Genomic DNA, 27509 nt, shown 5'->3' with positions numbered 1-27509 from the left:
ATTTAAAGGATATCCATTTCTGAGTACAGATGCTTAAATAAAATTGACTAAAGTATGGATATGGTTAAAACATGGACAGTAATGGCAGAGTTAGGGAAACCCGGCTGTAACTCATAACATCCAATTAGATACTTGCGTTAATTTTCTTAACAGGAGTAGAGAAATAAATCTGACAAATTACCATAGGTTACAGTAAATTTGTAAATTTGTATTACATTCTTAAAAAGGCTTCACATAATATTAAATATTCTGCCAAATATACAAATAATTAGATCTAGTGACAACAACTTGGCTGTAGTGTTGTGGACATCATTATTTGCATCTAATAATAACAACAGCAGGTGTGTGCTTTTCCAAATCATGTCCAATCAACTGAATTTACCACAGGTGGACTCCAATTAAGCTGTAGGAACATCTCAAGGATGATCAGTGGAAACAGGATGCACCTGAGCTCAATTTTGAGCTTCATGGCAAAGGCTGTGAATACTTATGTACATGTGATTTCTTAGTTTTTTATTTTTAAGAAATTAGCAAAAATCTCAAAAAAAACTTTTTCCACGTTGTCATTATGGGGTATTGTGTGTAGAATTTTGAGGGCAAAAATGAATTTATTCCATTTTGGAATAAGGCTGTAACCATACTTGCCTACCTGACCCTCTCCATGAGGGAGAAAATGCTCTGTTCCTGGACTTTCCTGGTAATGTATGATTGCCATCACCTGTGGTGAAACACCTTTCTTATCAATTATCTAGCTCACCACAGGTGATGGCAATTATACATTACCAGGAAAGTCCAGGAACAGAGCATTTTCTCCTTCATGGAGAGGGTCAGGTAGGCAAGTATGGCTGTAACATAACAAAATGTGGAAAAGTGTAGCGCTGTGAATACTTTCCGGATGCACTGTATGTGTATATACTGTAATGATAAGATTTGGAATGCCTTCGACTCTTTGTAATTAAAACAACAGTACTATACAATACTATGTACAGTACTTAAAGGGTTCAGTATGATTTACCGACGGACACAATACCGACGGTCATAATCTCGACATCCATTGACCTACAGTCAAAATACAGACACGGTCAAAATACCGACATTCATTATTCTATCTGCTCACCCATACGTTGGGTACAGGATCACTGACTGCTGAACTGATTTCCTCCCGAGACTGCTAGCTAGCTTCAATAAGTTGCCCAACCCATGCTGTTATCTGTCCTATCCAGTCTGTGGTGTAATATTAATGTTTGGTACAATGCACGACGGAGTGCCATAGTATAAGATCTACAGTAATACCTTGTTAATGTGAAATGTTTTGTACATTTACCCTGTATGGCATTACATTTGGTGGCACTTTAAAAATAAAAGTTAATAAAAACAACAATAATAATAATAATAAGAAGAAGAAGAAGAAGAAGAAGGCAATGAGTGAAGTGTACATTACCCTACATACTGTACTTTAGCTCATACCTTATCTCCTCTGTTAGATAGTGGCTCCATGTCGCTTTTGAGATGCACAGGAGGAGCAGCATAAGGGAGTCTGCAGTGCATCTGCCCACACTGTACCTGACCTGCACAAAGACACACATACCTCATAATAAACCATCACAAAGGGATTAGTTGTCAGTATAACAGCATGTTCTAATGGCCAACTGGTATAAGCATAGAGCACTGCATTTACTTCTACACAGTATTTTGAAATCCTTTAATTATATACGCAGAGAGATATCAACATAAATGTATTCATTGTTACATAACTGAATACTATACCTCTGCGGACATTGAGCCTGATTCATATTTGTACGCAAACCTGATGGTTTACATACAAATATGATGTTTGGGGGTCTGTGCAGACGCAAGACCTGTTCTGCTCATGTACAGAACGGGTTTTGCGATGTCGCTCGCAGCCCCGTCAGCTGCAGCATGATTGATACACCTCGGCATTTGAGGCCGGAGCGGTGACGGCACCCGGCACTGTTCTTCAAAACAAGGCCATGTCACCCCATTTTGAAGGTGTGGTGGGTCCAGGATCTGCATCGTTGGATGCAGACTTCCTAGACTCGGGTGTCCGGATCTGACGGCCAGCCTGAGTAAAGTTCAGCTTACCCAGGATGGCCGGTGCCTACAAACATTGCGAATCGCAACCGACACAGCACGCAAATGCTAACAGGAGGCGTCTATCTTCTACAGGCGCCTCCTGCTGCTTTTGCATTTTATTTGGACGTAACTACACAGCCGCTTCATTGTGGTTGTGCGGTTCCTTACAAATATGAATCAGGCCCCTTGTTTTCTTGTTAGGTAAATGTAACAGACCCATAGGCAAATTTAAAGTCTCTATCTAGTTTACACCTGTGTTCTGATAAAGAGTCTTATTCAAAGTAGGACATAAATGTTGATTTTTGGGAAGGGCACCTCTTCACATTGCACATTTTTCTTTTTCACATACAAGTTGGACTTGCGATTATACGATTAGGGGGTCTGGGCGCGTAGATAAGGTCAAGGTAAAGTAAGTGCGTGGTGTGGTTGTGTTTTCTTGACTTACGTCCAAATTGTCACTGAAAAGAAGCATGACATCTGCCTGGAGAGAACGGACTTGTGAGTACTGACTCTCTGGTGCAAGTTACTAATTTATGAAGATGATGTAGGGATGGCCATCGACCATCGAGGATTTGAAATCATTGATGGTCTATCACTGATGTCGCATACTTTTACCATCGATGGGGGAGAACCAGATGGTTTCCCTCCATCGATGGCTAGGCCTAAACAAATATATATATTTTTTTTACAAGATGACGGGACATGGAGTATAGCTCTGCCCCTGACGCCAGCGAAGCCCCGCCGCCGGGCTCTGATTAGCGGGTCTTTCACAGAAAGAACAGGGATGGCCATTGATGAGCGAAACCATTGATGGTCTCCATAGCATAGTTAGTGACCCTCGATGACCACTCTCAGTTTCGCCATCAATGGCAACCATCGATGGCGAACACACCGAAAGCCTTCCCTAAGATGATGATAAACCCAAACTGCGTTTAACTACATGAAAATGTCTACAACACACCCATTTATGCAAATACAGTTAAAATGCTGCAACTGTGTTTTAAAAGTAAAACTACACTGTAAAAATACTTCTGTTATTTTTTTGTTATCACCATGTTAATAATACTTTGAATAATGGGCAGCATCTGTAATAGTTGTCCTACAGATTTAGACTGCCCTCGCATTATCTCATGCGCCATATCACACTGTATCATAGGACAGGAGTGTTACTTACTTTCTATATATCCATGTAATGTGACCATTCTAGCTCTCTCTGGACTGCTGAAGGGGGAGAAGTGAATGTCATCTGAAAGTGAAGAGGTGAGACGGGTTGGTGTAGGGCCGGGTGGAGGCACTGTATGCTGAGGCGTGTGTTTTTTATGTCGTGCTCGGCAGTTCTGAAACCAAACCTGGGGATTTCAAATTTGTTTTACAAAAAAAATCAGCAAATCAATATTATAGCATATATGTATGAAAGAAACTGGTGAAACATTAAGTATCTTAACAATTTAAAAAACAACACAGATATATAATGTATAATTAGCTGCTCAGAGGAGCACAAGTTGCTATATGAGTTAGAAGAGTTGGCTACATGGGACTGGCTGAAAAAAATAAAATAATAATAATAATAATATATATATATATATATATATATATAGATCGATATATATATATCGATATATATATATCGATATATATATATATATATAGATATAGATATATATAGATATAGATATATATATATATATATATAGAGATATATATATATATAAAACTATGATCACCAGTGACTGGAATACATAATACATACTCTACACTCAACCACCAAAGGACTGGATTTCATATGGAACCTTGACCACAAGAGATTGGCATCTGCATTCGATCATTAGGAACACAGGATCAGATGTATTAAGCCTGGAGAAGTGATAAAGCAGTGATAAATGCAAGGTGATAATGCACCAGCCAGTCAATTCCTAACTGTCAATTTAGATATTGGAGCTGATTGGCTGGTGCGTTATCACCTTGCACTTATCACTGGTTTATCACTTTTCCAGGCTTAATGCATCTGCCCCTGGGTTCTGTATTGTACCCTTAACACCAGGACTGGGATTTTTATCTTATATTTGGCCACCATAGATTAGGATTTGTATTCACTTGATTACATGGAAGCAGTACTGAAAGTAGGGTGGTACGGAGAGCCAGTAAGAAATATGGTGGTGGTACGCAGTACCACCAGCCCACCGCCGGTGCCGCAGGGCGCAGGGTCTTTGTCCGCAATGAGCATGCAACCCCTGGCAATGAACAAGAAACCCCTGGCAACGAGCATGTAGGGCGGTAAGTAGGGGGGCATTATGTGTGTAAGAAACACTAGTAGGGCATTATGCATGTAAGCAGCACAGCAGGGGGCATTGTGTGTGTAAGCTGCACTACAGGAGGACATTATGCGTGTAAGCAGCACTGCATGGAGCATTATGCATGTACGCGGCACTACAGGGGGCATTATGCATGTAAGCGACACTAAAATGTTATGGTGAGGCACAAAATGTATAATTATGCCACTGCATGTATAGCGTTACCCAGAAGTGCCGGGAACACTGGCGCCACCAGGAGAAGATGCAGAAAGCTGCATCTTTTGCCATGAAACCCCTGGCAGCAAGTAAATAGAAGCCTTACTGTGGAGCATTATAATGGCCATTTTTGTGTGTGGGACATAAAATGGTGTCAGTGTCATAACTGTGTGTGGCATTATATGTAATAGGCATCACGGTGTGTGGTATAATATGTAATAGGCATTACGGTGTGTGGCTTAAATGTGTAATAAGCAATACGGTGTGTGGCATAATGTGTAATAAGCATTATGGTGTGTGGCATAATGTGTAATAAGCATTATGGTGTGTGGCATAATGTGTACAGGGCATTACGGTGTTTGGCATAGTGTGTAAAGGGCATTATGGTGTGGCGCATTATGTAGCCATGCCCCTACTGCAGGCTTTTTCAACCAGTGTGCCGTGGCACACTAGTGTGCCGCGACCAGTTGCAAGGTGTGTCGCGGAGCCAGAGCAGCTTCCTGCACCTTCAGGGTGAACTGTTGGCCCGGACTCCTCTTAGAGGATCAGTCGTGCTCTGGCCGTGACCTACACCTTGAAGACACGGTGGTGTGATATCATAGGTCACTGCCGCCGTGTCTCACCACCTAGCCAGCCCACCCACCTGCATACACATCTTCCAATTCCCACATGCATACACAGCTTTCCTTGCCCACCCACATCCACACCTGCCCGACCGCCCGCTGCTCAGTATTCGCAGCACTCCACTATGAACGCCCGTCACTGAGGGACAGGGAGGAGGACAGCTGACCAGTAGGGGCTAATATTTGTTATTTTATTTATACTGTGGGGAACAATAGGATTTATGTGGGGAGAATAAGGATTTATGGGGGAACAATGTGAATAATTAATGTGGGGAGCAACATGATTTATGTGGAGAGCAATGTGATTGTTTTTTCTTTGTAGGCCAATGTATGTGTGGATTTTTTTTTTACTGTGACGGCCAGTGTGTGGTTTTTGTTTTTTTTCTGTGGGGAACTGATGGTGTGCCTTGGCAATTTGAAAATATTGTTCGGTGTGCCGCGAGTAATAAAAGGTTGAAAATCACTGCCCTACTGTCATGTAGCCACTCCCCTAGTTTCTTGTGACCATGCTCCCTCATGGCACATGACCACACCCATTTTTACTATCAGTACCACGAAGACATAATTTCTACTTGCACCACTGCGTGGAAGTTGTATTGCCACTAAGGACTGGTTTCTGTACTGTACAGTAGGTTACTTTGTCTTAGTTATAATTATTGTACAATGGCAATGTATAAGGCTCTTTATTATACATTTGGCCACCATGCAATGGACTTTGTGTTGTACAATGACCGTCAGACAATGAGTTATGTAATACATTGTATTGTACTGTACTTACACTTGTAACCAGGATATAAATATGTATAACAGCCTGTGAACTGCAGGCATTGGCGGGTTCCCAGCAAGTCATTCTGATATTTTAAGGTAGTATTCATTTAAAAGGCAAAACCAGTTTGGTTTTGAATTAAAATATTACTACTTTAAAACATCTGGCCGACTCGCCGGGAACCCACTGTTGCCTGCAGTTTGCAGATTATTACATTTACCCCATAGGTTCTATTGTATACTACACTGGCCAACTTGTGAGGAACTTGGTATTACATATTAGCCATCAGAATAGTAAATGTGGCTCTGCTGAGGGACATGGGACCACTTGCCATATTTGCCTTGGGTGGGAAAACAGCTTGTCCAGCCATCACTTATACCACACAATGGGCCGGATGTTATGAATCCTGAGATCACCGGAGGTGCAAGATGCCGGTCAATCTCGGATGTTTTATTTAAGGGGCAGTCACTTACAAGGCATGGTTTTGCCTTGTAAGTGAATTCCCCTTTAAAAAAAGTCAGAGATCAGCCGGCATCTCACACCACCGGCGATCTCAGGTGTAATTACATCCGGCCCAATATATAATTTAATCTCCTTAAATATCTCCCATTAATGGCCATCAGCCATCAATGACTTGTCACTGATGGTTGATGGTTTTGCAACCTATTAGCAAAGTTGTTGTTTTTTTATGATGCTCAATGCTAGGGACTGATGGAGAGAGCCTCCCTCCCCTTGCTCACATGCAGTGAGGAGGATGAAAGCCGAATGGAGATCTGTGCCCTCCTGTAATCGCTAGGAGCCGGCAGAGGGGAGGTTGATGGGCAAAGATAAGAAAAACAAAAGGGGTACAAATATGAAAGAGAATAGAGGTAGGGGACAGAGATTAGAGAAATTCAGATGGGGAAAGGGGGCAGGGCTGAAAGACACAGATAGGTAGGGGTGTGACAAAGATGAGGGAGACGGACAGAAAGGTACACAGACAGAATGAGACAGTGTTAGTAACTCAGCAAAACACTAGTTCTTTATTAAATGCAGTCATAAAAGACTAGCAATATGTTAAACACTCATGCATATGTTATAATACTAACCTGGATTACTCTTCTGCTTAGTCCCGTCATATCTGCAAGTTTCTGAAGGGTTTGTGCATCAGGATTGTTATCCTGAGCAAACTGTGCCTGCATCACCTAGAGCAGAGAGAATGTTAGGGGCATACTGTAGTCCAGTGGTCTGCGAAATACTGTGCATGATCTCCAGCAGCATTCCGTGTCCTACCTGCAGCTGTTCTGCTGTGAATGATGTGCGTGCTCTTTTTGCTGGTTTTGGCTGGCTGTCTTGTTCTGATGGTACTGCTCCTTCCAATGTGATACCATTGCCTGAAAATGTGTACACTTCTAATTTCTCTTGTTACACTAAATCAATGACATACAATTCACATCTATATGACTCAAGAAAGCTACTAGCAACAGCAAAAATGAATGTGCATATTTTCTCTGCCACACTACTCATTTTGTTGCCATATATCAAAGGGGAAAGGGAAGGGGGGGGGGGGGGGAGAGTTGTGTGTTATATAAGTGTATATATACAGTTGTGCTCATAAGTTTACATACCCTAGCAGAATTTGTGATTTTCTGGCCATTTGTCAGAGAATATGAATGATAACTCACAAACTTTTCTTTCACTCATGGGTAGTGGTTGGGTGAAGCCATTGATTGTCAAACAACTGTGTTTACTCTTTTTAAATCATAATGACAATAGAAACTACCCAAATAACCCTGATCAAAAGTTTACATACCCTGGAGATTTGGGCCTGATAATATGCACAAGTTGACACAAACGGGTTTGAATGGCTACTAAAGGTAACCATCCTCACCTGTGATCTGTTTGCTTGTAATTAGTGTGTGTGTATAAAAGGTCAGTGAGTTTCTGGACTCCTGAAAGACTCTTGCATCTTTCATCCAGTGCTGCACTGACATGTCTGGATTCTGAGTCACGGGGAAAGCAAAAGAATTGTCAAAGGATCTGCGGGAAAAGGTAATTGAACTGTATAAAACAGGAAAGGGATATAAAAAGATGTCCAAGCAATTGAGAATGCCAATCAGCAGTGTTCAAACTCTAATTAAGAAGTGGAAAATGAGGGATTCTGTGGAAACCAAATCACGGTCAGGTAGACCAACAAAAATTTCAGCCACAACTGCCAGGAAAATTGTTCGGGATGCAAATAAAAATCCACAAATAACTTCAGCTGAAATACAGGACTCTCTGAAAAAAAGTGGTGTGTTTGTTTCAAGATGCAAAATAAGGAGGCATTTGAAGAAAAATGGGCTGCATGGTCGAGTTGCCAGAAGAAAGCCATTACTACGCAAATGCCACAAAGCATCCCGCTTACAATACTCCAAACAGCACAAATACAAGCCTCAAAACTTCTGGAACAAAGTCATTTGGAGTGATGAGACCAAAATTGAACTTTTTGGCCACAGTCATAAACGTTACATTTGGAGAGGAGTCAACAAGGCCTATGATGAAAGGTACACCATTCCTACTGTGAAACACGGAGGTGGATCGCTGATGTTTTGGGGATGTGTGAGCTACAAAGGCACTGGAAACTTGGTCAAAATTGATGGCAAGATGAATGCAGCATGTTACCAGAAAATACTGGAGGAAAATTTGCACTCATCAGCCCGGAAGCTGCACATGGGACATACTTGGACGTTCCAACATGACAATGATCCAAAACACAAGGCCAAGTCGACCTGTCATTGGCTACAGCAGAATAAAGTGAAGGTTCTGGAGTGGCCATCTCAGTCTCCTGACCTCAATATCATTGAGCCACTCTGGGGAGATCTCAAACGTGCAGTTTATGCAAGACAGCCCAAGAATTTACAGGAACTGGAGGATTTTTGACAAGAAGAATGGGCAACTTTACCATATGAGAAAATAAAGAGCCTCATCCACAACTACCACAAAGGACTTCAAGCTGTCATTGATGTTAAAGGGGGCAATACACGGTATTAAGAACTGGGGTATGTAAACATTTGATCAGGGTCATTTGGGTAGTTTCTGTTGTCATTATGATTTAAAAAGAGTAAATACAGTTGTTTGACAATAAATGGCTTCACCCAACCACTAACCATGAGTGAAAGAAAAGTTTGTGAGTTATCATTCATATTCTCTGCCAAATGGCCAGAAAATCACAACTTCTGCTAGGGTATGAAACTTATGAGCACAACTGTATATATATTGTGGCAGTATGAAGGTAAATTTCATTAGTGAGCCATGGATTGTGTGTGGGGCAGGAGGGATCCGCCCACACACGGAAGGAGAGGGAGGTGTGAACACACCTAATGGCTGCAGAGTGCAGACAGTCTGGCATAAAATAGCCCAGGTGGTGCTGTGAAAAGCCAGACAGTCGAAGAGTACAGTGTGCCAGGAAGAACCAGTGGGGGCCAGGAGGCCAGTGTCTAAACCTTCAGGAGGGAGGCAAGGACACCAGTCTATGTGACTGTGCTTATGTTGCTGAGAAAAAGCCAGCCCATTAGGCATACTTCCCAACATGACCCTCTCCAGGAAGTACAAAATGCTCAGCTCCTGGACTTCCCTCTTAATTTATGATTGCCATCACTTCTGCTGAAATACTTTTCCTATCCATTAACCTGTTCAAAACAGGTGCCGGCAATCATTCATTACGAGAAAAGTCCAGAAGCAGAGGATTTTGTCCCTCCTGAGAGGGTCATGTTGACTGTACTTGAGTGTGAGAAGGCAAGGAAGCTAGTGCTCTTACCTGTAGGTGACAGGGAGGAGATCGCCAGTCACATAACTACATTCCAGGAGAAACCCAAACCTCTGAGATTGCATGTGAGTAGTTGTGGCAGCCACGTCAGGCCAGAGCCTGAGGATATACTTGGGAGCGACAGGACTGAGACTTTTGGGAAGAGACTGTGTTTGCAGACTAGCTGCCCAAATATAGTGAGGGGCAAAGAAGTGATTTAGTGCCCTGTATAGATGCTTGGCTGTTTGTTGTCTTTGCTTCATTCACCCCAGTAATTGACTGCACACACACAGTGTGTGTGTGTGTGTGTGTGTGTGTGTGTGTGTGTGTGTGTGTGTGTGTATACAGTATATATATCTATATATATATCTATATATATATCTCTCTTGAGGAAGTCCAGACTCTGACAGACAAAACGTGTTGGGACTGTTTGCTGCTGAACTCCTTTGATGGACAGATAAGCGATTGAACTTTTTAAATCCTGTACGCATGTTCTCTAGCTATTTTATGTCCTTAGGACAGTTTGCTGCTGATCTCCCCATTTATGATGGACAGATAAGCTTTTAATAATTTTAAATCTTGTACGTGTGTTGTCTAGCTAATGTATGTCTTTGTATATTAAACTTATATTATGTTTTATTTTGTAAAGTCCGGGCTACGAAATATGTCTTATTGTGAATAAGCACGTTCCCTAATTTACTGCCCTTTATTGCAAATGACGTTTTTTTTAAATTTGAGAATGGTACACACTATGTTCTGTTGTATTTCTCTTTTTACATCTAAATCCTAAATGATGAACACCTGTTGGAAGTTCTTATTAACCAGATAAGTGCCATTGGCCATAAATATACCCACCTGATTATTTCCTTTATATCTGTTATTATATTACACTCACAAGCGCTTATTTTCTCTACTACCTATTTTTGTCTATGTGTATACCATACACTAACTCTATATTATGAGCTGCTACTCTTAAAAGGGTTAAGGAGTGTTATCTATAACATCTTATCACTGCACATCTGTACTAAAGCGCCTAGGTCTCTGCTATTCTATATATATATATATATATATATCCACATTTTGTTATATTACAGCCTTATTCCGAAATGGAATCAATACATTTTCCCCTCAAAATTCTACACACAATCATCCAATCATAACAGGTTTTCTGATGCCAACCACACTGTGAATGGCATCATAAAACCTGTTATGATTGGCTGAGCAGCTTGGGGGACTCCAGATCAGTTGAGTCTTCTCTCATTTTGTGGTAGTGCTATAAGCGGATTAGCATTGCTTTGTCCTTTGAGGTTTTATAATTTTTGGATTACCCTCTCAATTAAAGGAAGATTTATGGGGACTTCCTTCAATGATCACACATCAGAAAAGGTTAATTGAATGTCTAAAATGTAGGAAAATATAAATACAGAGGTTCAGTTGGATTTTTAAATGTCATTCACAACTTAATTGAACTAAATGGACCATAGGAATGAATAGGCCAAATAAATCAACCAAAATATACAGCTCAACACTAGCTAAACTGCTCCTACTAACCCCAAGTGGTTATGTACACAATTCTCTCCCACAGAGATCAACGTTTTCTAGAATGTTGACATGTCTAAACACTGAAATAAGTGTCCACAAATGCAAAAATAAATACATACATACATACACACACACACACACACACACACACACACACACACACACACACAAACAACACACCCCTGGCTACAGTGGTTCAGGTTCTGTCATATTGGTCTTTTCAGCCCCCTATATGTCTCCTTCCATTGGGTACAAATCCCTTTGCTCCCAAACATCCCAATCATTTTCTGTTGCATTTATTGCATTTAATTATTTTGAGAATGAGGAGTTAATTAAAGACCAATTAATATGTTCATCCCACATATCTCAAATAGGAAAATAAGCGGGAAATGTGAAAGCAGAACATTTGCACCAGGTCTGTCTCTTCACTTGATAAATGTCATCTAAAATCCCCAACATTTTGGTACCAGGGCTTCCATGCTCCTAAGTGTAATATTATTGACCACTCATGCATTCGGAGTTGTATTTTTGGTATTGTACTTCATAAAAGTTTTAAAAAGAAAAGCAGCAAGCCATATTCATGCTGCACCGTACATTTTCTGCATCAGCCAACAGTGTCAGAATAATATGCAGTATTTTAAGAAATGCAACATATTCTGTTAGTGTCTAACCCCGCTCTTAATACATTTCTTTAAGTGTAGTTAATCTACTGTATACAATAGTAGTAATAATAATAACAATAATAATATAAGAGTAATAATAATAATAATAATAATAATAATAATTTTTGCCTGAAAAGTTATGCTATCTCTAAGATCTTTTGTGTTGTTTTTCTCTCAGCCTCCATAATCACTGATTAGACATGATTCATCTGTGCGCAGTGAGAAAGGAAATATACAAAACTTTGTTGTGGAGCATCTTGACAAGAGAAGCGTTACAGTCATACGCAGGTTGTGTTCTTTCAACATTTGTAATAAGACTGACGGAAATTGTCTGTCACCTGCACAGCTGTTGCCATGACTAATAGATTCATCATAGCTTTTATGTATAAGGCACAAAAGAAGGAAGCTAAATAAAAATAATATTAAAAAAAGCACAACATGCACAACATCTTGAAGCACAGTAAAAACAAACTTTATCTAGCACAACTCACTTTTAGGAGCTATGTAATCTCGAGCAAGGACGTTTGGGAATGATCACACACATACCACATGAACCCAACCTAAGGACAAATAGTCAAACAGAAAACACAGACCTCCTAAAAAATGAGCCAATTTAAGTTCTAAAACGACATTTCTAATTTTTTAAAACTTTACTGTCCATCTTCCAAATACATGCAAAGAGACACTCACAACTTACCGTTTTCAGCTGCCCGTTTCAGGTTTTCTATCATGGTGTCATAATGGATTCTGCATAAGACCTTCTCCTCCACCAGGCCAAACTCTTCCCCCGTGGACAGCTGCCTTTTACAGGAGTAACATGCAAAGCATGCTAAGTGGTAAGCATTCCCACGGGCTCTTCGCACCCAGTCACTGGCATAAATCTGTCTGCCACATCGCGCACACTTGGTACCAAACCGGCTGAAATAGAAGCAGAAGCCCTAAAAATGTAATGTCCATGTGCTTTAAAGATTTATATAAAAGAGAAGAAAAAAAAAGAAAAAAAATTAAAATAATCCCAATTTACAACCCCCCAAACCACAACTTTTATATATAAAGCATGAAAATATAATGCACTGTCCAGTATTACCTAACATTCTTGTACAGGTTTATTTAAAAGTTTTGCAAATCTGTCTGATGTTTTAAAGAATCATTGGGGGAGGGCGATGACAACCTTGAACTGCACACCCTCATTTCAAATGTATTAAGAGGTACTATCATGTCGAGATTTGCAGGTCCACACAGAAAAATAGAAAATGCAGATGCACACTCTATAGTACTAAGCACTGCTAAACAGAATAATTATAATAAACTCTGCAATATAACATTAGCGCAAAATTTAAGTGCTTAGCATAATTTTTGGGCAAAAATATATGGGCCAACCAACCACGACCAGATGACCTCATCTGGTAGGTAAAACAACAACAGCAAAGCTTTTGTGAACCCCTAGTAAATGGCGCACTGAAAAGCAGCCCACAGACTGGTTCACCACAGAAAGAACCTCACCAGAAAAGTTCAAAAAAATTCTACAGGTTTAAATACAAGTTTGTGGGATCCAAGATAGTAGGCGCTCAATTAAACATGAAATTATACTCAACACAACTTTCCTGTGGTAGGTGGATGTATTTGATATCCGATTTGTAGCGTGGGCAACTTCTTTCCCTTTTTCTGGAATACCGTTCTCCTCTCAGATTTGATGTTAACATGAAAAAGTAAACAATATATATATGTGTAGTAATGTTTAAATCATAAATGGCAAGCAAGTCTCTCTTGATATCTAAATTTTCACACGAGGAGGGAGGTATTTCTACACATCAGAGGCGTAACCCAACTCACTTTCCAGGCAATAGGTGAAAGCATATAAAGGTATCTTTAATCCACCACTGTGCCACCAATATTGAAAAATTGGATAATGTGACCCTCTTTCCCAGGAAGGTGAGCGTACCTTACTCACAAGAAAGGAAGGTGATAGAAAACGTGTCAAGGTTTCTTTAAACACACCAACAGATGAACGTAAGGCGTACCCTACTCACAGCAGTCACAGTTGTATTCAAACGCATCTGGGTTTCTTTAGTAGTAGACCTTGTAGCTCTTTAGCATTGAATTATTCCCATGTAAGTTTTTCCCGGGAGATCATCAAAACATGGTGATGGAATCACACTCGGTCCACAAAAAATACTTTTATTATTAAAAAAACCCATACACTTGGGATTTAGAAGATAAAACCAAAATGAAAAAAGTTTACAAAGTCTTTTAGATGTTTATAGCAGCAGGACTTGTAAATTCCAAAGGGATAAATAAAAAATCCGGAACAACAGAAAAAACATATAAAAATATAAAACCAATTCGTACCTAGGTTATGTCATAGAAAGTCCACACTCTCAGCTGGTCAACATGTTTCGGCCTTCCATAGGCCTTTATCAACACATATGGGGTATGTCTTGATAAAGGCCTATGGAAGGCCGAAACATGTTGACCAGCTGAGAGTGTGGACTTTCTATGACATAACCTAGGTACGAATTGGTTTTATATTTTTATATGTTTTTTCTGTTGTTCCGGATTTTTTATTTATCCCTTTGGAATTTACAAGTCCTGCTGCTATAAACATCTAAAATACTTTGTAAACTTTTTTCATTTTGGTTTTATCTTCTATATCCCAAGTGTATGGGTTTTTTTAATAATAAAAGTATTTTTTGTGGACCGAGTGTGATTCCATCACCATGTTTTGATGATCTCCCGGGAAAAACTTACATGGGAATAATTCAATGCTAAAGAGCTACAAGGTCTACTACTAAAGAAACCCAGATGCGTTTGAATACAACTGTGACTGCTATGAGTAGGGTACGCCTTACGTTCATCTGTTGGTATGTGTAAAGAAACCTTGACACATTTTCTATCACCTTCCTTTCTTGTGAGTAAGGTACGCTCACCTTCCTGGGAAAGAGGGTCACATTATCCAATTTTTCAATATTGGTGGCACAGTGGTGAATTAAAGATACCTTTATATGCTTTCACCTATTGCCTGGAAAGTGAGTTGGGGTATGCCTCTGATGTGTAGAAATACCTCCCACCTCGTGTGAAAATGTAGATATCAAGAGAGACTTGCTTGCCATTTATGATTTAAACATTACTACACATATATATATTGTTTCCTTTTTCATGTTAACATCAAACCTGAGAGGAGAACAGTATTCCAGAAAAAGGGAAAGAAATTGCCCACGCTACAAATCGGATATCAAATACATCCAACTACCGCAGGAAAGTTGTTTTGAACATAATTTCATGTTTAATTGAGCGCCTACTATCTTGGATCCCACAAACTTGTATTTAAACCTGTCTCATCTGGTAGGTTCCTAAATCCAAGGCTCCAGTCCAGGACAGGGGACCCCCCTCTCCATGGCAGCACAGGCCAACCGCCCCGAGGCATCAGAATAGTGAGTGTCAGGACCGACTGATTTTGTGAATCCATTAATCTTGGATCAACCGAAGGTGTTGGTGCCGGAGTACGGTGAAAACAGGGAGGACAAAGACAGTTCCATTTCATATATTTATTACAAGGCTACAATTCCAGTAAGGAGTTAAATGACAATTATTAGACACCATATATAAACTGACGTACTGCAAAGAATGGCACGATAAGCAGGATTTGTATTAAAGATGCATTGAAGAAATGTTCATATAAATAAGTTAAAACGTGCCTGCAGAATTGTCCAATATGAAGCAACGATTGGTGCCAAACTGTAAAGAAGTGTTAACTGGATACTATAGACAAAGATGAATAACTGAGAAGACTTGTTGCTGACGCTTAAAGGCTGAACTGGAGAACTGTGAAGAATTGTCTTTGAATGATGCAAAAACGTAGATACAATACTGAAAGGAGTACTTGCAGGTTGTGAAGATTATACTTGAAACACTGTGAAGAGGTGCGGCAGAAGACAACGGTGATGAATGGGTTAAACTGAGAGCTGAGTAAACGAAGACCAGGATTAAGTAAGAACCTCCACAGGCTGTGTGATTATAGCAGGCAGTCACTGAACGAACAGGGCAACCTCTCACAGGACTCCGGGAATCCACTTGTTGCCACTTGGAGAGCGATTGACTGACAGCACAGCAGGGAGCTGGGGGATCACTTGCGGTGAAGGCTGCAGGCAGACCTCTGGGAGGGAAGGCGATATCAGAACCACTGGAATCACACAGAAATCCACAGGGAGAGCACAGAGCTAGGGTACAGAATAGATACAAAAAGCACTGGCCAAGAGTGAAATAATCCCAGCCTACTTATAGGTAGCACAAGCACGGGATTGGCTAACACCCACAGGTGCTCACAGGTGCTGCATTTGGTCTCCAACATTGCCACCTCCTATACTGCAGACACACAGAGGCGCCTCCGGCCATTAGGTCCCCGCACTCCCATCTCCCAGAACCTGCACCTCTGCCACCGACTCCGCCGTGTCCCCACACGGCCGCACAGCACTGCAAGCAACCGCGCTGGCAACAGACGGACTACAGAACCCGCATCGGTGAGTGATCGGTTCGTGACAAGTGAGAGGTTAAAGTGTTGGTAAGTGTTACATAAATAAGAAGCAGAAGCAATGTGCTAGGAGTGTTACTTCTTACTAGAGTTACTTCTCACCATTAACAGTTGATACTGATGCACATAATGCTAATTGTAACTGAATGTAGTCAATATCCTGGCACTCAGAATGCCAGCGGTCAGAACCCTATGCTCAAAATCCCTTAGGGTTAGGCACTAGGAGGAGTGTTAAGGTTAGGCTGTGGCAGGGGATGGTTAGGCTGCAGGAGGGTGACGGTTAGGGTTAGGCTGCGAGAGGGGTGGGTTAGGGTTATAAATAATTAGGGTTACAAATAAATACTTATATCATAAACTACTGCAGTATGAACAATTACTGCAGTAGTTTCCATACTGGGTGCCATGGGTTACTTAAAGGGATGCCACGGGTTGGTGGTCCAGGAACTGATTAAATTATTTATGTCTATGTGATTAGAAAAATCATAACTGTTGACTGACAAAATATGTGGACAAACTGAAGCACAACCCTATCCACCACCACATAACTGAACCACCACCGACATACTGTATAAGCACAATTTACTTCATTTTATAATTCTTTGCTAAATTTCTGAATGAGAAACTCTTGGCCTAGGGTTGCCGTATAAAAATTGATGATAATCAGGGCACCGTGATTCAAAAAAGTTTAGGAACCACTGAATCACTGTAAATGAAAAGCGCTTTGAGTCCTTTTAGACATATACATAAACATTATTATTATTACATTTTTAATGCTTTTAACTTTGTTCCAAATGACGTTGTTTTGTTACAAATATTTCCTACCAATATTTCAAATATTCACTTTGTAATTAAATTATTGCTGTTTTTGCAAATTCAAGTCACAATATGTAGTGCACACCACTCACTGTTCCACAACACTCCTAAAACGGTGATTGCAGGAGGAAGCCCAGATGTTGTACTGTACTTCTTCCTGCCAATAATAATTGCAGAATGAAAAGATGGGAGCATCTGGCTGTGGAGAGGAAGCTGATTGGGGGCCAGTAGGACAAGTGAGACAATACCTCTGGGATTGTACTGTCAGAAACAAGGTAAAAATATATTATCCAAAATATATTTTGCATCCAAAAACTTCCCTTATTATAATTATAGAGAAATACCACCAATGGCTACAGGCAGTGTAGTAGTTTGGGGGTCTACATATTCAGATCCACGTGATTGCCTAGAATTATTACACTGCCATAATCTGAAACACAATACACAGACTTCCATATTAATTTTACAAAAAGCAGGATCCCAGTGCTAGTGTTCTGTGTCCAGCCCGAAACTCCAAAGGGGCAAATTTAATGTGTTACGGATTTTCAATGACACCAAAGATCATCAGCTTTGTCCGATGGCTTAATGATAAATAAATGATACTAGTAATCCATGCTAAGTAATTCAATTTAGCATGGATTACTTTAAATTGGTAAAAGAGGGTTTTAAACTAGCAAAAAGGGATGTATTCATCAACTAATTTTAGATGAGGGGCAGGGCCGTCTTAACAGCAGTGTAGGACCTAAGTAAAGCTATCCACTGAAGCCCCTACCCAGTGGTGCAAGTAAAAAAAAAATCTTAGTGGTACTGTGTATGCGCATGTAAAAATGGGTGTAACCACGTGCCACAAGGGGTGTGGCCAATGAAAATGGGGGGGGGGTGTCGACATGAATAGAAATAGCTGGTAATAATAATAATAGGCCTAAACTGGAAAAAAAGGGATGCAGTCAAATTCCTGACTGTCAGCATCCCGCAATCAGAATCCTGACAGATCCAGAGGTAAGTAGTTGGGTTGGAGTTAAGGTTAGGCACTAGGGGAGGGTTAAGAATAGGCTGTGGGAGTAGGGGAGGTTAGGGTTAGGCTGCAGGGGGTACACGATGGTTAGGGTTTGACTGAGGGAGACGTGGGATAGGATTAAGGGTAGGGTAAAAATACTGCTCTCTTTTGGGATTCTTATCGTCAGTATTCTGCTTTCAGGATTTCGTACCCAACCTGAAAGAATATGTGTAAAATATACTCTATGAGTTCTGTGTAACTATGTACCACTACCCGATGGATGGCCTGATGCCTTTGGACAGTCAAGTTAGCCCAAAACCCCCTCCCAACACACACCTCCCTCAGCACAATTCGCTGGCATACACACACACAGTGGGGCTCATTTAAACATGGCTGCATTTGTCTGCCATAATAAAAATGTAACTTTGCACCTCAGCCACTATCTCCCCAGAAATGCCCACGTAAGCCTCTGCTACTACCCCCCCCCCCCACTACTCCCCATGTGAGCCTCGCCCTCTCACTTTATCACATCTTTTTCTCCATACCATTTGTTATACAACCTACAGAAGAATATACTTTATAACATGATTACATCTAAAACATTTGTTATACAGAACAAGTTTTATATTACACCTACTATACTGTAGGACAACACATTGCTAATGTGCTGTTGCAATACAGTATGTATCAGTAAATATACTGTATATTTGGAAAAATGTATTTATTTTCTCTTCAGTGTGATGTGAAATTATTGTGTTGATTTGGTCTCCGGGAACATGGTGGTTGCAGAGGACAAAATCAAATGATAACGTTAGGAAGCGCTGAAGCTGCTAGGTAACATCAAGATGCTCTAGATCTCTCAGCCAACAGAAGAAGCAGGAGGCGCTGGCAAGCAGATTGAATTGCGGCTCACTCGCTGTCTCTTAGGGATGGCCATCGGTGGGTTATCCATCAATGGTTGCCATCGATGGCACCATTGATGACAACTATTGATGGTATAAAACTATCTGCTAGGGATCCATCGATGGTTTCACCCATCGATGATTATCCCTGCTTTACTCTGAAATGGTCTATGGGCCAATCAGTGACTGGGGGCAGGGCTTTGCGGGTGTCATGGGGCGTAGCTATGCTCCGTGTCCAGACACATTGTAAAGGGGAAAAAAAATATTTTGTTTGTCTTTACCATCGATGGGAGGAAACCATGTGGTTCTCCACCATCGATGGCTAAAGTATTCGACAGTGGCCATAAACCATCGATGATTTTGAATCACTACTGTCTCTGTGTTCACAGGAACCTGGGGACAGCATGAGTGGGAGAAAGAGCCGCCGTGTTAACCAGCAGCCCTGGCTCCTGACTAATTGTAGGAGCTTCTGCGCCGTCGAGTATAGTGCTCGGCGGTGCATAATAAGAGCTGGAGCAGGGACCAGCTGCTGGAATGCTGATATCTCTGGTTCTGGAACAGTGGTCAAGTCTCCTGGAGTGAAGTGTGAGGTACACGCGTTAGATGACACAGTATTGTCGGTAATCGCAGCACTGTATATCGGGGACAGGGTCACGATGACACCAACACATCATCATGACCCCAGCATTGTCCATTTCTGTGGGAAGCCCAAAGGTCAGCAAGAATGAACTAGTTGCTGTAGGAGACAAAGGAGAAGTGAGACTGAAATATAGTGAAGAGATATGAAGGTGAAAAAAGAGCAGCATTGAGGATATATTTAAAAGGGGAAAGGAGGGAAAAGAAAAGACAAGAGTGCAGGAGGTTGTTCCAGATACCAGCTTCCCTCTATCCCTGCTTCGAGAACACGCTTATTCCCTCTTCTGTCAGATATAACCCCTCCCTGTTACCAGACACCCCTTTTCTTGCTGGCACCCATACTGCCACACCATACTCCATGCTTCCAGACTGCCAAACTTCTCCCCTTGCTGCCAACTCTCCCGCCATACTGCCAGACTCCCCAACATTCTGTGATACCAAACCTTTCCGCTCCCCCCCTACTGCCATACAAAATTACAATTTAACTAAATATCTGTGGGTGCAGGGTGCAAAACTGGGATGTAAGGTTGTCTTTTCCTGCAAAACCACACCCTTGTAGTGAGGCCATGCCCCCTTTCTACAGCGCATGCCTTTGGTGTGCGCAAATGTTTCTTGGTGTGCTACTTTTTCAAACATCTGGGGGGGGGGGGGGGCATTTTTACTGTTCGTACTGTGTAGAGGTGCAATACTAGTCCCTTTTCTGCTCATAGCCTGCTTTTAGCTGGGAAATCCCTGAATCAAGCACATGTCTGCACCCCCCTGCAGTTGCCTGATGTGGTTTTTTATGCATTTCCCATGTAAACAGGTGCAATCAAGAAAAAAAATAAACGCACAATATCTGAAGATTACATTTGCACTTGCAGCTTTTCCCCCACTGTGAAAATGATCATGAAGCAAGAAAAACATTCTCCCTGTGTGAAAGTCTACATGTATTATTCACATACGAACTTACAATAACTGGTATGTACTGGAAATAAGTAAAATGCCATTACTTTAATGTGATGCATACTATAGTTATAAGAAACAAGCAAAACTGTTACCAATTGTTTTACTGATGTTCTACACAATTTCATAGTTCATACCATGCAAGACTTTGAGATACAAGGGTCAATGTAGAGTTTGACGTACAGCAAGCGTCTTCAGTTGTGCAAAAACTGCATATATGCACAGGACATTCCTACATTCCCAGTAGTAGGTTATGTAACATTTTCAGCTTTCGACGCCTTATGGCTTAGGCAAAGTACATTAAGGGAATGTTCCCAAAAAGGCAGCTTTTGCAGACCACAACAAATACACATACAGTATGTGCCTATCCGGTCAAGGGGCTTAGAACTTGCAGGTGTTCCACCCATGTGGAAGATATGCACTGACAATGATGACGATTGACAGCCGCTTTTGATTGACCGAGTGCCTCTTGATCCCTCCCATTGATACTATTTGTGGCTGCTGCAGACTATTTGCATTTAGTTTATACAGTATTTGTATTGGCTCAGGAGAAGATTGTAAAGTGCATCAAAATATGTAGATCATCTATAAGTGCATGTTAATCAATAACTGTTAATTAATGTTACTTTTGATTTCTCAAAGCGGAAAACAGTGGATGTTTGCATTTAATTTAATTTAATTTAGTACATTTATTTTGTATTTGTGTCCATATTTAGTTGTGTTTTACATGGTTAATGAAACTCTACCATCTATTATTAAAAGTGCCTAGACACAGGCAGAATGTCTTCTACATGGGTTCTATATGTTTTGTTGACATTCAACATGTCAACATAATTTGAATGTCGACAAAAAGTGATCACGGTGGTTCGGTGCTGACTTAACCGCATTCCAGCTCCGGCAGTGACTTCTGAAATAGTGGTGTCAGCTGGTGGCGGGTTCCAGTGGAGTCATCTGAGCCTGCAGTTCTGGCGTGAACACCATAACACTTAACCCTAACCCTCCCCTTGTAACGTAACCATGTCAGCTGAATGTCAGCTTTCACATGTCAACATTTTGCAGATACTGTAGACGTGTTCCATGCTGACATAAATGTCGACATTATGGTGTTGACATGGCGACTGCATTCCCTTATGCATAAAATACTTCATCAAAATATTAAATTGCGGATGGGACTGTAATTTTAAACTGTAAACACCCCACATAAAGGCTCTCCATTCACTTTCAGTTGTAGTTTTGCTAATATAGTAAAACTGCAACTGCTATCAGTCGCATGCTGGGGGCCGCCCAGCATGCTAATGATAGCTAGCGATGCGATTGCAATTCTATTGCAATTGCATTGCTGATTAAGGGAAGCCTCCAGCCTCCGCAGCCTGGCTGCGAAGGCAGAAGGGCCGCCGCCATGTTTCCCATCGCAACAGCCGGGAAACGGCTGCCCTGAACCCACCCCCGTATCCGATGCCATGCTCCCGCAGCTCTGAGTTAGCGTCCCTGCACGACCGCCCCATGAACGCCTCTGCCTGTCAATCAGGCAAAAGCGTTCGCATCAAGGCGATGCAATCGCATAGGCCGGCCCACACATGCACACATCAGGACCTGCGTGTGCGCACTGAGGATTAAAACGGCACAATGTGATAGCAGCGTGGATGCAGTCAATGTTGATTAAGGCCCCAAGTACTGTGTTCTCCTGGCATGAAGATGGCATATATGCTATCCCTCGCAAAGCTGGATGCATCTTGAGGTGACACAAGCTAGACAACCTGCACAAAGTGCAGCTCTTTTTGGGGCATAGTTTTTTTTTGGGGTGGTACATCAGCCCCTCGATCAATAAAAGCAAAGAATGACACAGTGGGCCTAATTCAGGTTGGATCTTATGTGCAGAATGGGTCCTGAGGTCTCATTGTAACTCTATCACTCTCCCCTCTCTCATTCTAGTATTTCCCCTTTTCCATGAAACCCTGACCCACCCCTCTCTTTCTTTCTTGCTTCTCTCTCTCTCACCCTGACACCCTTTCTCTCTCGCTCCTAGAGGAGGGATGTGTGGGTTGCGGGGGTCAAGGGCCCCAGAGATATTCGTGTACCGGGCCCCAAGATTTCCGATGCTGGCACTGGCTGCGAGCAGCTTTGCAAATGGAATCCTTACTAAATTAGGACCAATGATTGCTCTGGGGGTCTCTCCTATTTAGTTGGGGGTAGGATTATTATAGCATGTTCACAGCATTAACAGAAAAGACATTTGCAGATTATCCCACATTTGTAACAGAGATATAAATAGAATAAAACATCTGAGTGCCTGTACTTCATATGATACAATACTAAAATAAACAAATAATTAAGAAGCCTGCTCATTAATTTTAGCAGACATTTAAATTACACTTAATGTGCCTATGTTTATTTGCTTTTGTAATTTCATGTTGGCACAAGGAAAGCAGGTTTTTTCTAGTCTTCAGAAAAATATTAAAAATAATTTATTATACAAGAAGGAGCTTTTTAGTCCATTTTGCAAACAGAATTAGTTCTTAAACAATTTAACATTGGGTATATAACACTTAAATAGTCATACTCGATTTATTATATTGTGGGGCAGATTTAACAATGAGTGATGTTCTTGTTTTTTTTCAAACATGATAGGGGTTGATTGGCTGCAGCACCATTTAACATTTGTAACAAGTGATAACAGGAACATCATTCTTTGTTAAATCTGCCCCTATACCTGTTTAGTAAATGAAGTTTAGTGTACAGAGAAACTAAACACAAAGGAAACTTAATTTATGAAACATGAAGGACCTAAATAGTCCATTTGCAGAGGGTTTGTTCCACTCCGCACGTTGCGGCACTAAGGGGGACATGTACTAAGCAGTGATAAGAGTGGAGAAGTGAGCCAGTGGCAAAGTTGTCCATGGCAACCAATCAGCATTGACAACTGATTGGCAACTTCTACACTGGCTCACTTCTCCACTTTTATCACTGCTTAGTACATGTCCCAGAGGCGGAACTACCGCCAGTGCAACCAGTGCGTTGCACTGGGGCCCGCCTCTGTCCAGGGGCCCAAAGCATGTAATGAGTCAAACTGACTCATTACATGCCTCTGTGTGCTGCGGGCAACCGCTGCCCGCAGCGCACAGCCACCCGGAGAGAGGAGAGGAGCAGCGGTACGGGGGAAGGAGGAGGAGGGAGGTGAAGGAGGGAGCCGCAGCAGCGCTTTACTACTGGTGGAGGCGCTGCTGCTGCTGCCCCTCTGCTTCACTATAGGATGTCTTCCGAGAACAGCCTATAGTGAAGCAGAGGGGCAGCAGCAGCAGCGCCTCCACCAATGACACAGCGCTGCTGCGGCTCCCTCCTCCACCTCCCTCCTCCTCCTTCTCTCCAGCCCGGGAATCGTCTGACGCTGCACCGAGGAGCCTGAGCCAGCGGAGAGGGTAAGTATAATTCTTCTTTCTTTCTTTCTTTCTTTCTTTCTTTCTTTCTTTCTTTCTTTCTTTCTTTCTTTCTTTCTTTCTTTCTTTCTTTCTTGGGACTGCCTGCCGCTATGTGTAAAAATGGGGGACTGCCTGCCGCTATGTGTAAAAAGGGGGAATCTGCCTGCCGCAATGTGTAAAAATGGGGAATCTGCCTGCCGCAATGTGTAAAAATGGGGGACTGCCTGCCGCAATGTGTAAAAAGGGGGAATCTGCCTGCCGCAATGTGTAAAAACGGGGGACTGCCTGACGCAATGTGTAAAAATGGGGGACTGCCTGCCGCAATGTGTAAAAATGGGTAATCTGCCTGCCGCAATGTGTAAAAATGGGGGACTGCCTGCCGCAATGTGTAAAAAGGGGGAATCTGCCTGCCGCAATGTGTAAAAATGGGGAATCTGCCTGCCGCAATGTGTAAAAACGGGGGACTGCCTGCCGCAATGTGTAAAAAGGGGGAATCTGCCTGCCGCAATGTGTAAAAAGGGGGGACTGCCTGCCGCTATGTGTAAAAATGGGGAATCTGCCTGCCACTATGTGTAAAACGGGGCAATCTGCCTGCCGTAATGTGTAAAAAGGGGGACGCTGTCTGCCGTAATGTGTAACAAGGGTACGCTGTCTGCCGTAATGTGTAAAAAGGGGACGCTGTCTGCCGTTATGTGTAAAAAGTGCACGCTGTCTGCCGTTATGTGTAAAAAGGGGACGCTGTCTGCCGCTATGTGTAACAAGGGCACGGTGTCTGCCGTTATGTGTAAAAAGGGGACGCTGTCTGCCGTTATGTGTAAAAAGTGCACGCTGTCTGCCGTTATGTGTAAAAAGGGGGACGTTGTCTGCCGTAATGTGTAAAAAGGGGGACGCTGTCTGCCATAATGTGTAAAAAGGGGACGCTGTCTGCCGTAATGTGTAAAAAGAGGAATCTGTCCGCTGTAAGGTGTAAAAGGGTCTCTACCTGGTGTAGTGGTGCTACTGTGCGGCGTCATTTGAAGAATGGAGACTACTGTGCACCGTTTTATGAATTGGTATTATTTTGTGGCCACACCCCTTCCCCACGAAGCCACCCCACTATGTATTTTTGCGCGCGCCTACGGCGCGCACTGCCCCTGTTTTGCATGCAAGGGTGGGGCTCCGATGCCATTTCTTGCACACAGTGCTAAAATGTCTAGTTACGGCACTGTTGCTAGGTATCCATTTCTCTGGCCCTGAGCAGGTCCCCCTCACCAGATCCTCTCCAGGGGTGAGGGGGTGGACTTGTATGGGATGTGGGGGGGGGGCAAAGCATTTTGTCGCACCTGGGCCCACCGCTCGCTAGTTTCGCCACTGACATGTCCTGCTTAGAATCTTGAGACTTCACTTGCAACTGAAGGGGCATCACCGGGTTATGACTGAGCATTCCCATGTAGGCAAATTTCACAAAGGCTATGTCAGAGATAGGGCCGGTAACAGAAATCTTGGGGCCCGGGACAGTGATATCTCTGGGGCCCCCTCAGATTATATATATATAAGCGCAACAGAATTTGCTGTGCTATATAAGAAACCTTTAATAAATATATTTATTTATTTATCTATACACATAGTGTATAAATATGTATATCTCTCCTTCCTCCCACACACCCCACAGTCTGTCTCTCCCCAATGATTCCATACTTTATTCCCAGCTCCCCCACCCCATCCCAAAGCTCTGTATCCCCTCACCAATTCACTCTTACCCCGGGGAGAGACTTACCCGCTCTCTACTACCCAGCACCCAGACCAGAACACCACACAGCAGGTACCAGCGCAGGGCACTGGAATCCTGGCCAGCAGAGCTGCCAGCATGTCTCGTAACTGCCTGCAACAGAGCTGCACCCGGAAGAGCGTACAGTCCCTATGTGTGAGAGGTTTCTGTCACTCTGTGGCTGCACTCACACCGCCTACAGCTCGCTGCCCTGTGTGGACGAGAGGCCACACATCCCTGCCGGGCACTAAGAGGCATATCCTTGGGGCCTCTCTAATCCTTGGGGCTCGGTACAGGTGTCCCCTTTGACCCCCTTCCCCTGTAGCCGGCCCTGGTTAGCGGTAAGGGGCATGATATTGCAAGGTGGGTGATGCAGAGGGCATTACACCATGATTGGTTTATCGTAACCCCACCATGCTACACAAAGCAGCAATTACTGGCCTTGTTAAGGTGAGTCTTTTACACTAGGATAGAAGTGCTGCAAGTTTGCATTGATACTGATAGCAGATATCAATCCAAGCAAGCATAGGGATGTTCGGCAGCAGAGATATGTACAACTCTGAAAATGGGCAAATATATTCATTTAGTTTTGCGCACGCAATACAGAAGCATTTATGGTTAACTTAATTTCAACTCTGTATCAACCACCAAAAGTGTAATTTATGATGTGCAACCCTGTGGTCTCACCGTGTTTTCTTATGTGCACAAGTGCATCTATTATTCAATCAAAGGAAAGCTTCTAAAAATGAAAAGTGGTGTCTGGTTGGTTGCTATGGGCAACACCGCCACTTTTTATTTTTAGAAACTTTAATGAATCTACCCCCTGGTTTTTGGATACACCCCCATAAAAAGTAAGTTTTGCAGGTTGGTAGATTTTCCAAAGCAGCACAGTTCCAGTGAGCGAATAACTGAATAATAACCATTCTGTCAAGCTATGGCTAGAGCTATAGAGCTTAATAGGGCTTAATTCATGTTTATACCCTCATGCCTACGCTGCTGCGATTTATCAGGCTATAACATTGCAAGTAGAGATGAGCGCCTTAAATTTTTTCGGGTTTTGTGTTTTGGTTTTGGGTTCGGTTCCGCGGCCGTGTTTTGGGTTCGAACGCGTTTTGGCAAAACCTCACCGAATTATTTTTGTCGGATTCGGGTGTGTTTTGGATTCGGGTGTTTTTTTCCAAAAACACTAAAAAACAGCTTAAATCATAGAATGTGGGGGTCATTTTGATCCCAAAGTATTATTAACCTCAAAAACCATAATTTACACTCATTTTCAGTCTATTCTGAATACCTCACACCTCACAATATTATTTTTAGTCCTAAAATTTGCACCGAGGTCGCTGTGTGAGTAAGATAAGCGACCCTAGTGGCCGACACAAACACCGGGCCCATCTAGGAGTGGCACTGCAGTGTCACGCAGGATGTCCCTTCCAAAAAACCCTCCCCAAACAGCACATGACGCAAAGAAAAAAAGAGGCGCAATGAGGTAGCTGTGTGAGTAAGATTAGCGACCCTAGTGGCCGACACAAACACCGGGCCCATCTAGGAGTGGCACTGCAGTGTCA

The 27509-nt window shown here is 42.3% G+C and overlaps 1 protein-coding gene across 3 annotated transcripts in view; it reads right to left on the bottom strand.

Annotated features, from left to right (window-relative positions):
- LHX6 (LIM homeobox 6) overlaps positions 1-27509 on the bottom strand; it is a 193451-nt gene that overhangs the window by 9248 nt on the left and 156694 nt on the right. For all 3 annotated transcript variants that reach the window (XM_063936932.1, XM_063936930.1, XM_063936931.1), the window contains 5 exons: positions 12658-12878; positions 7263-7363; positions 7079-7174; positions 3269-3443; positions 1468-1568 (listed from right to left, as the gene is read on the bottom strand). In XM_063936932.1, coding sequence (XP_063793002.1) covers positions 1468-1568; positions 3269-3443; positions 7079-7174; positions 7263-7363; positions 12658-12878 — 694 coding nt within the window. The remainder of the gene's footprint in view (positions 1-1467; positions 1569-3268; positions 3444-7078; positions 7175-7262; positions 7364-12657; positions 12879-27509) is intronic.

Source organism: Pseudophryne corroboree, chromosome 8, assembly GCF_028390025.1.
Source record: "Pseudophryne corroboree isolate aPseCor3 chromosome 8, aPseCor3.hap2, whole genome shotgun sequence".
Taxonomy (NCBI): domain Eukaryota; kingdom Metazoa; phylum Chordata; class Amphibia; order Anura; family Myobatrachidae; genus Pseudophryne; species Pseudophryne corroboree.
This window is presented reverse-complemented; position numbering and strand designations above follow the sequence as displayed.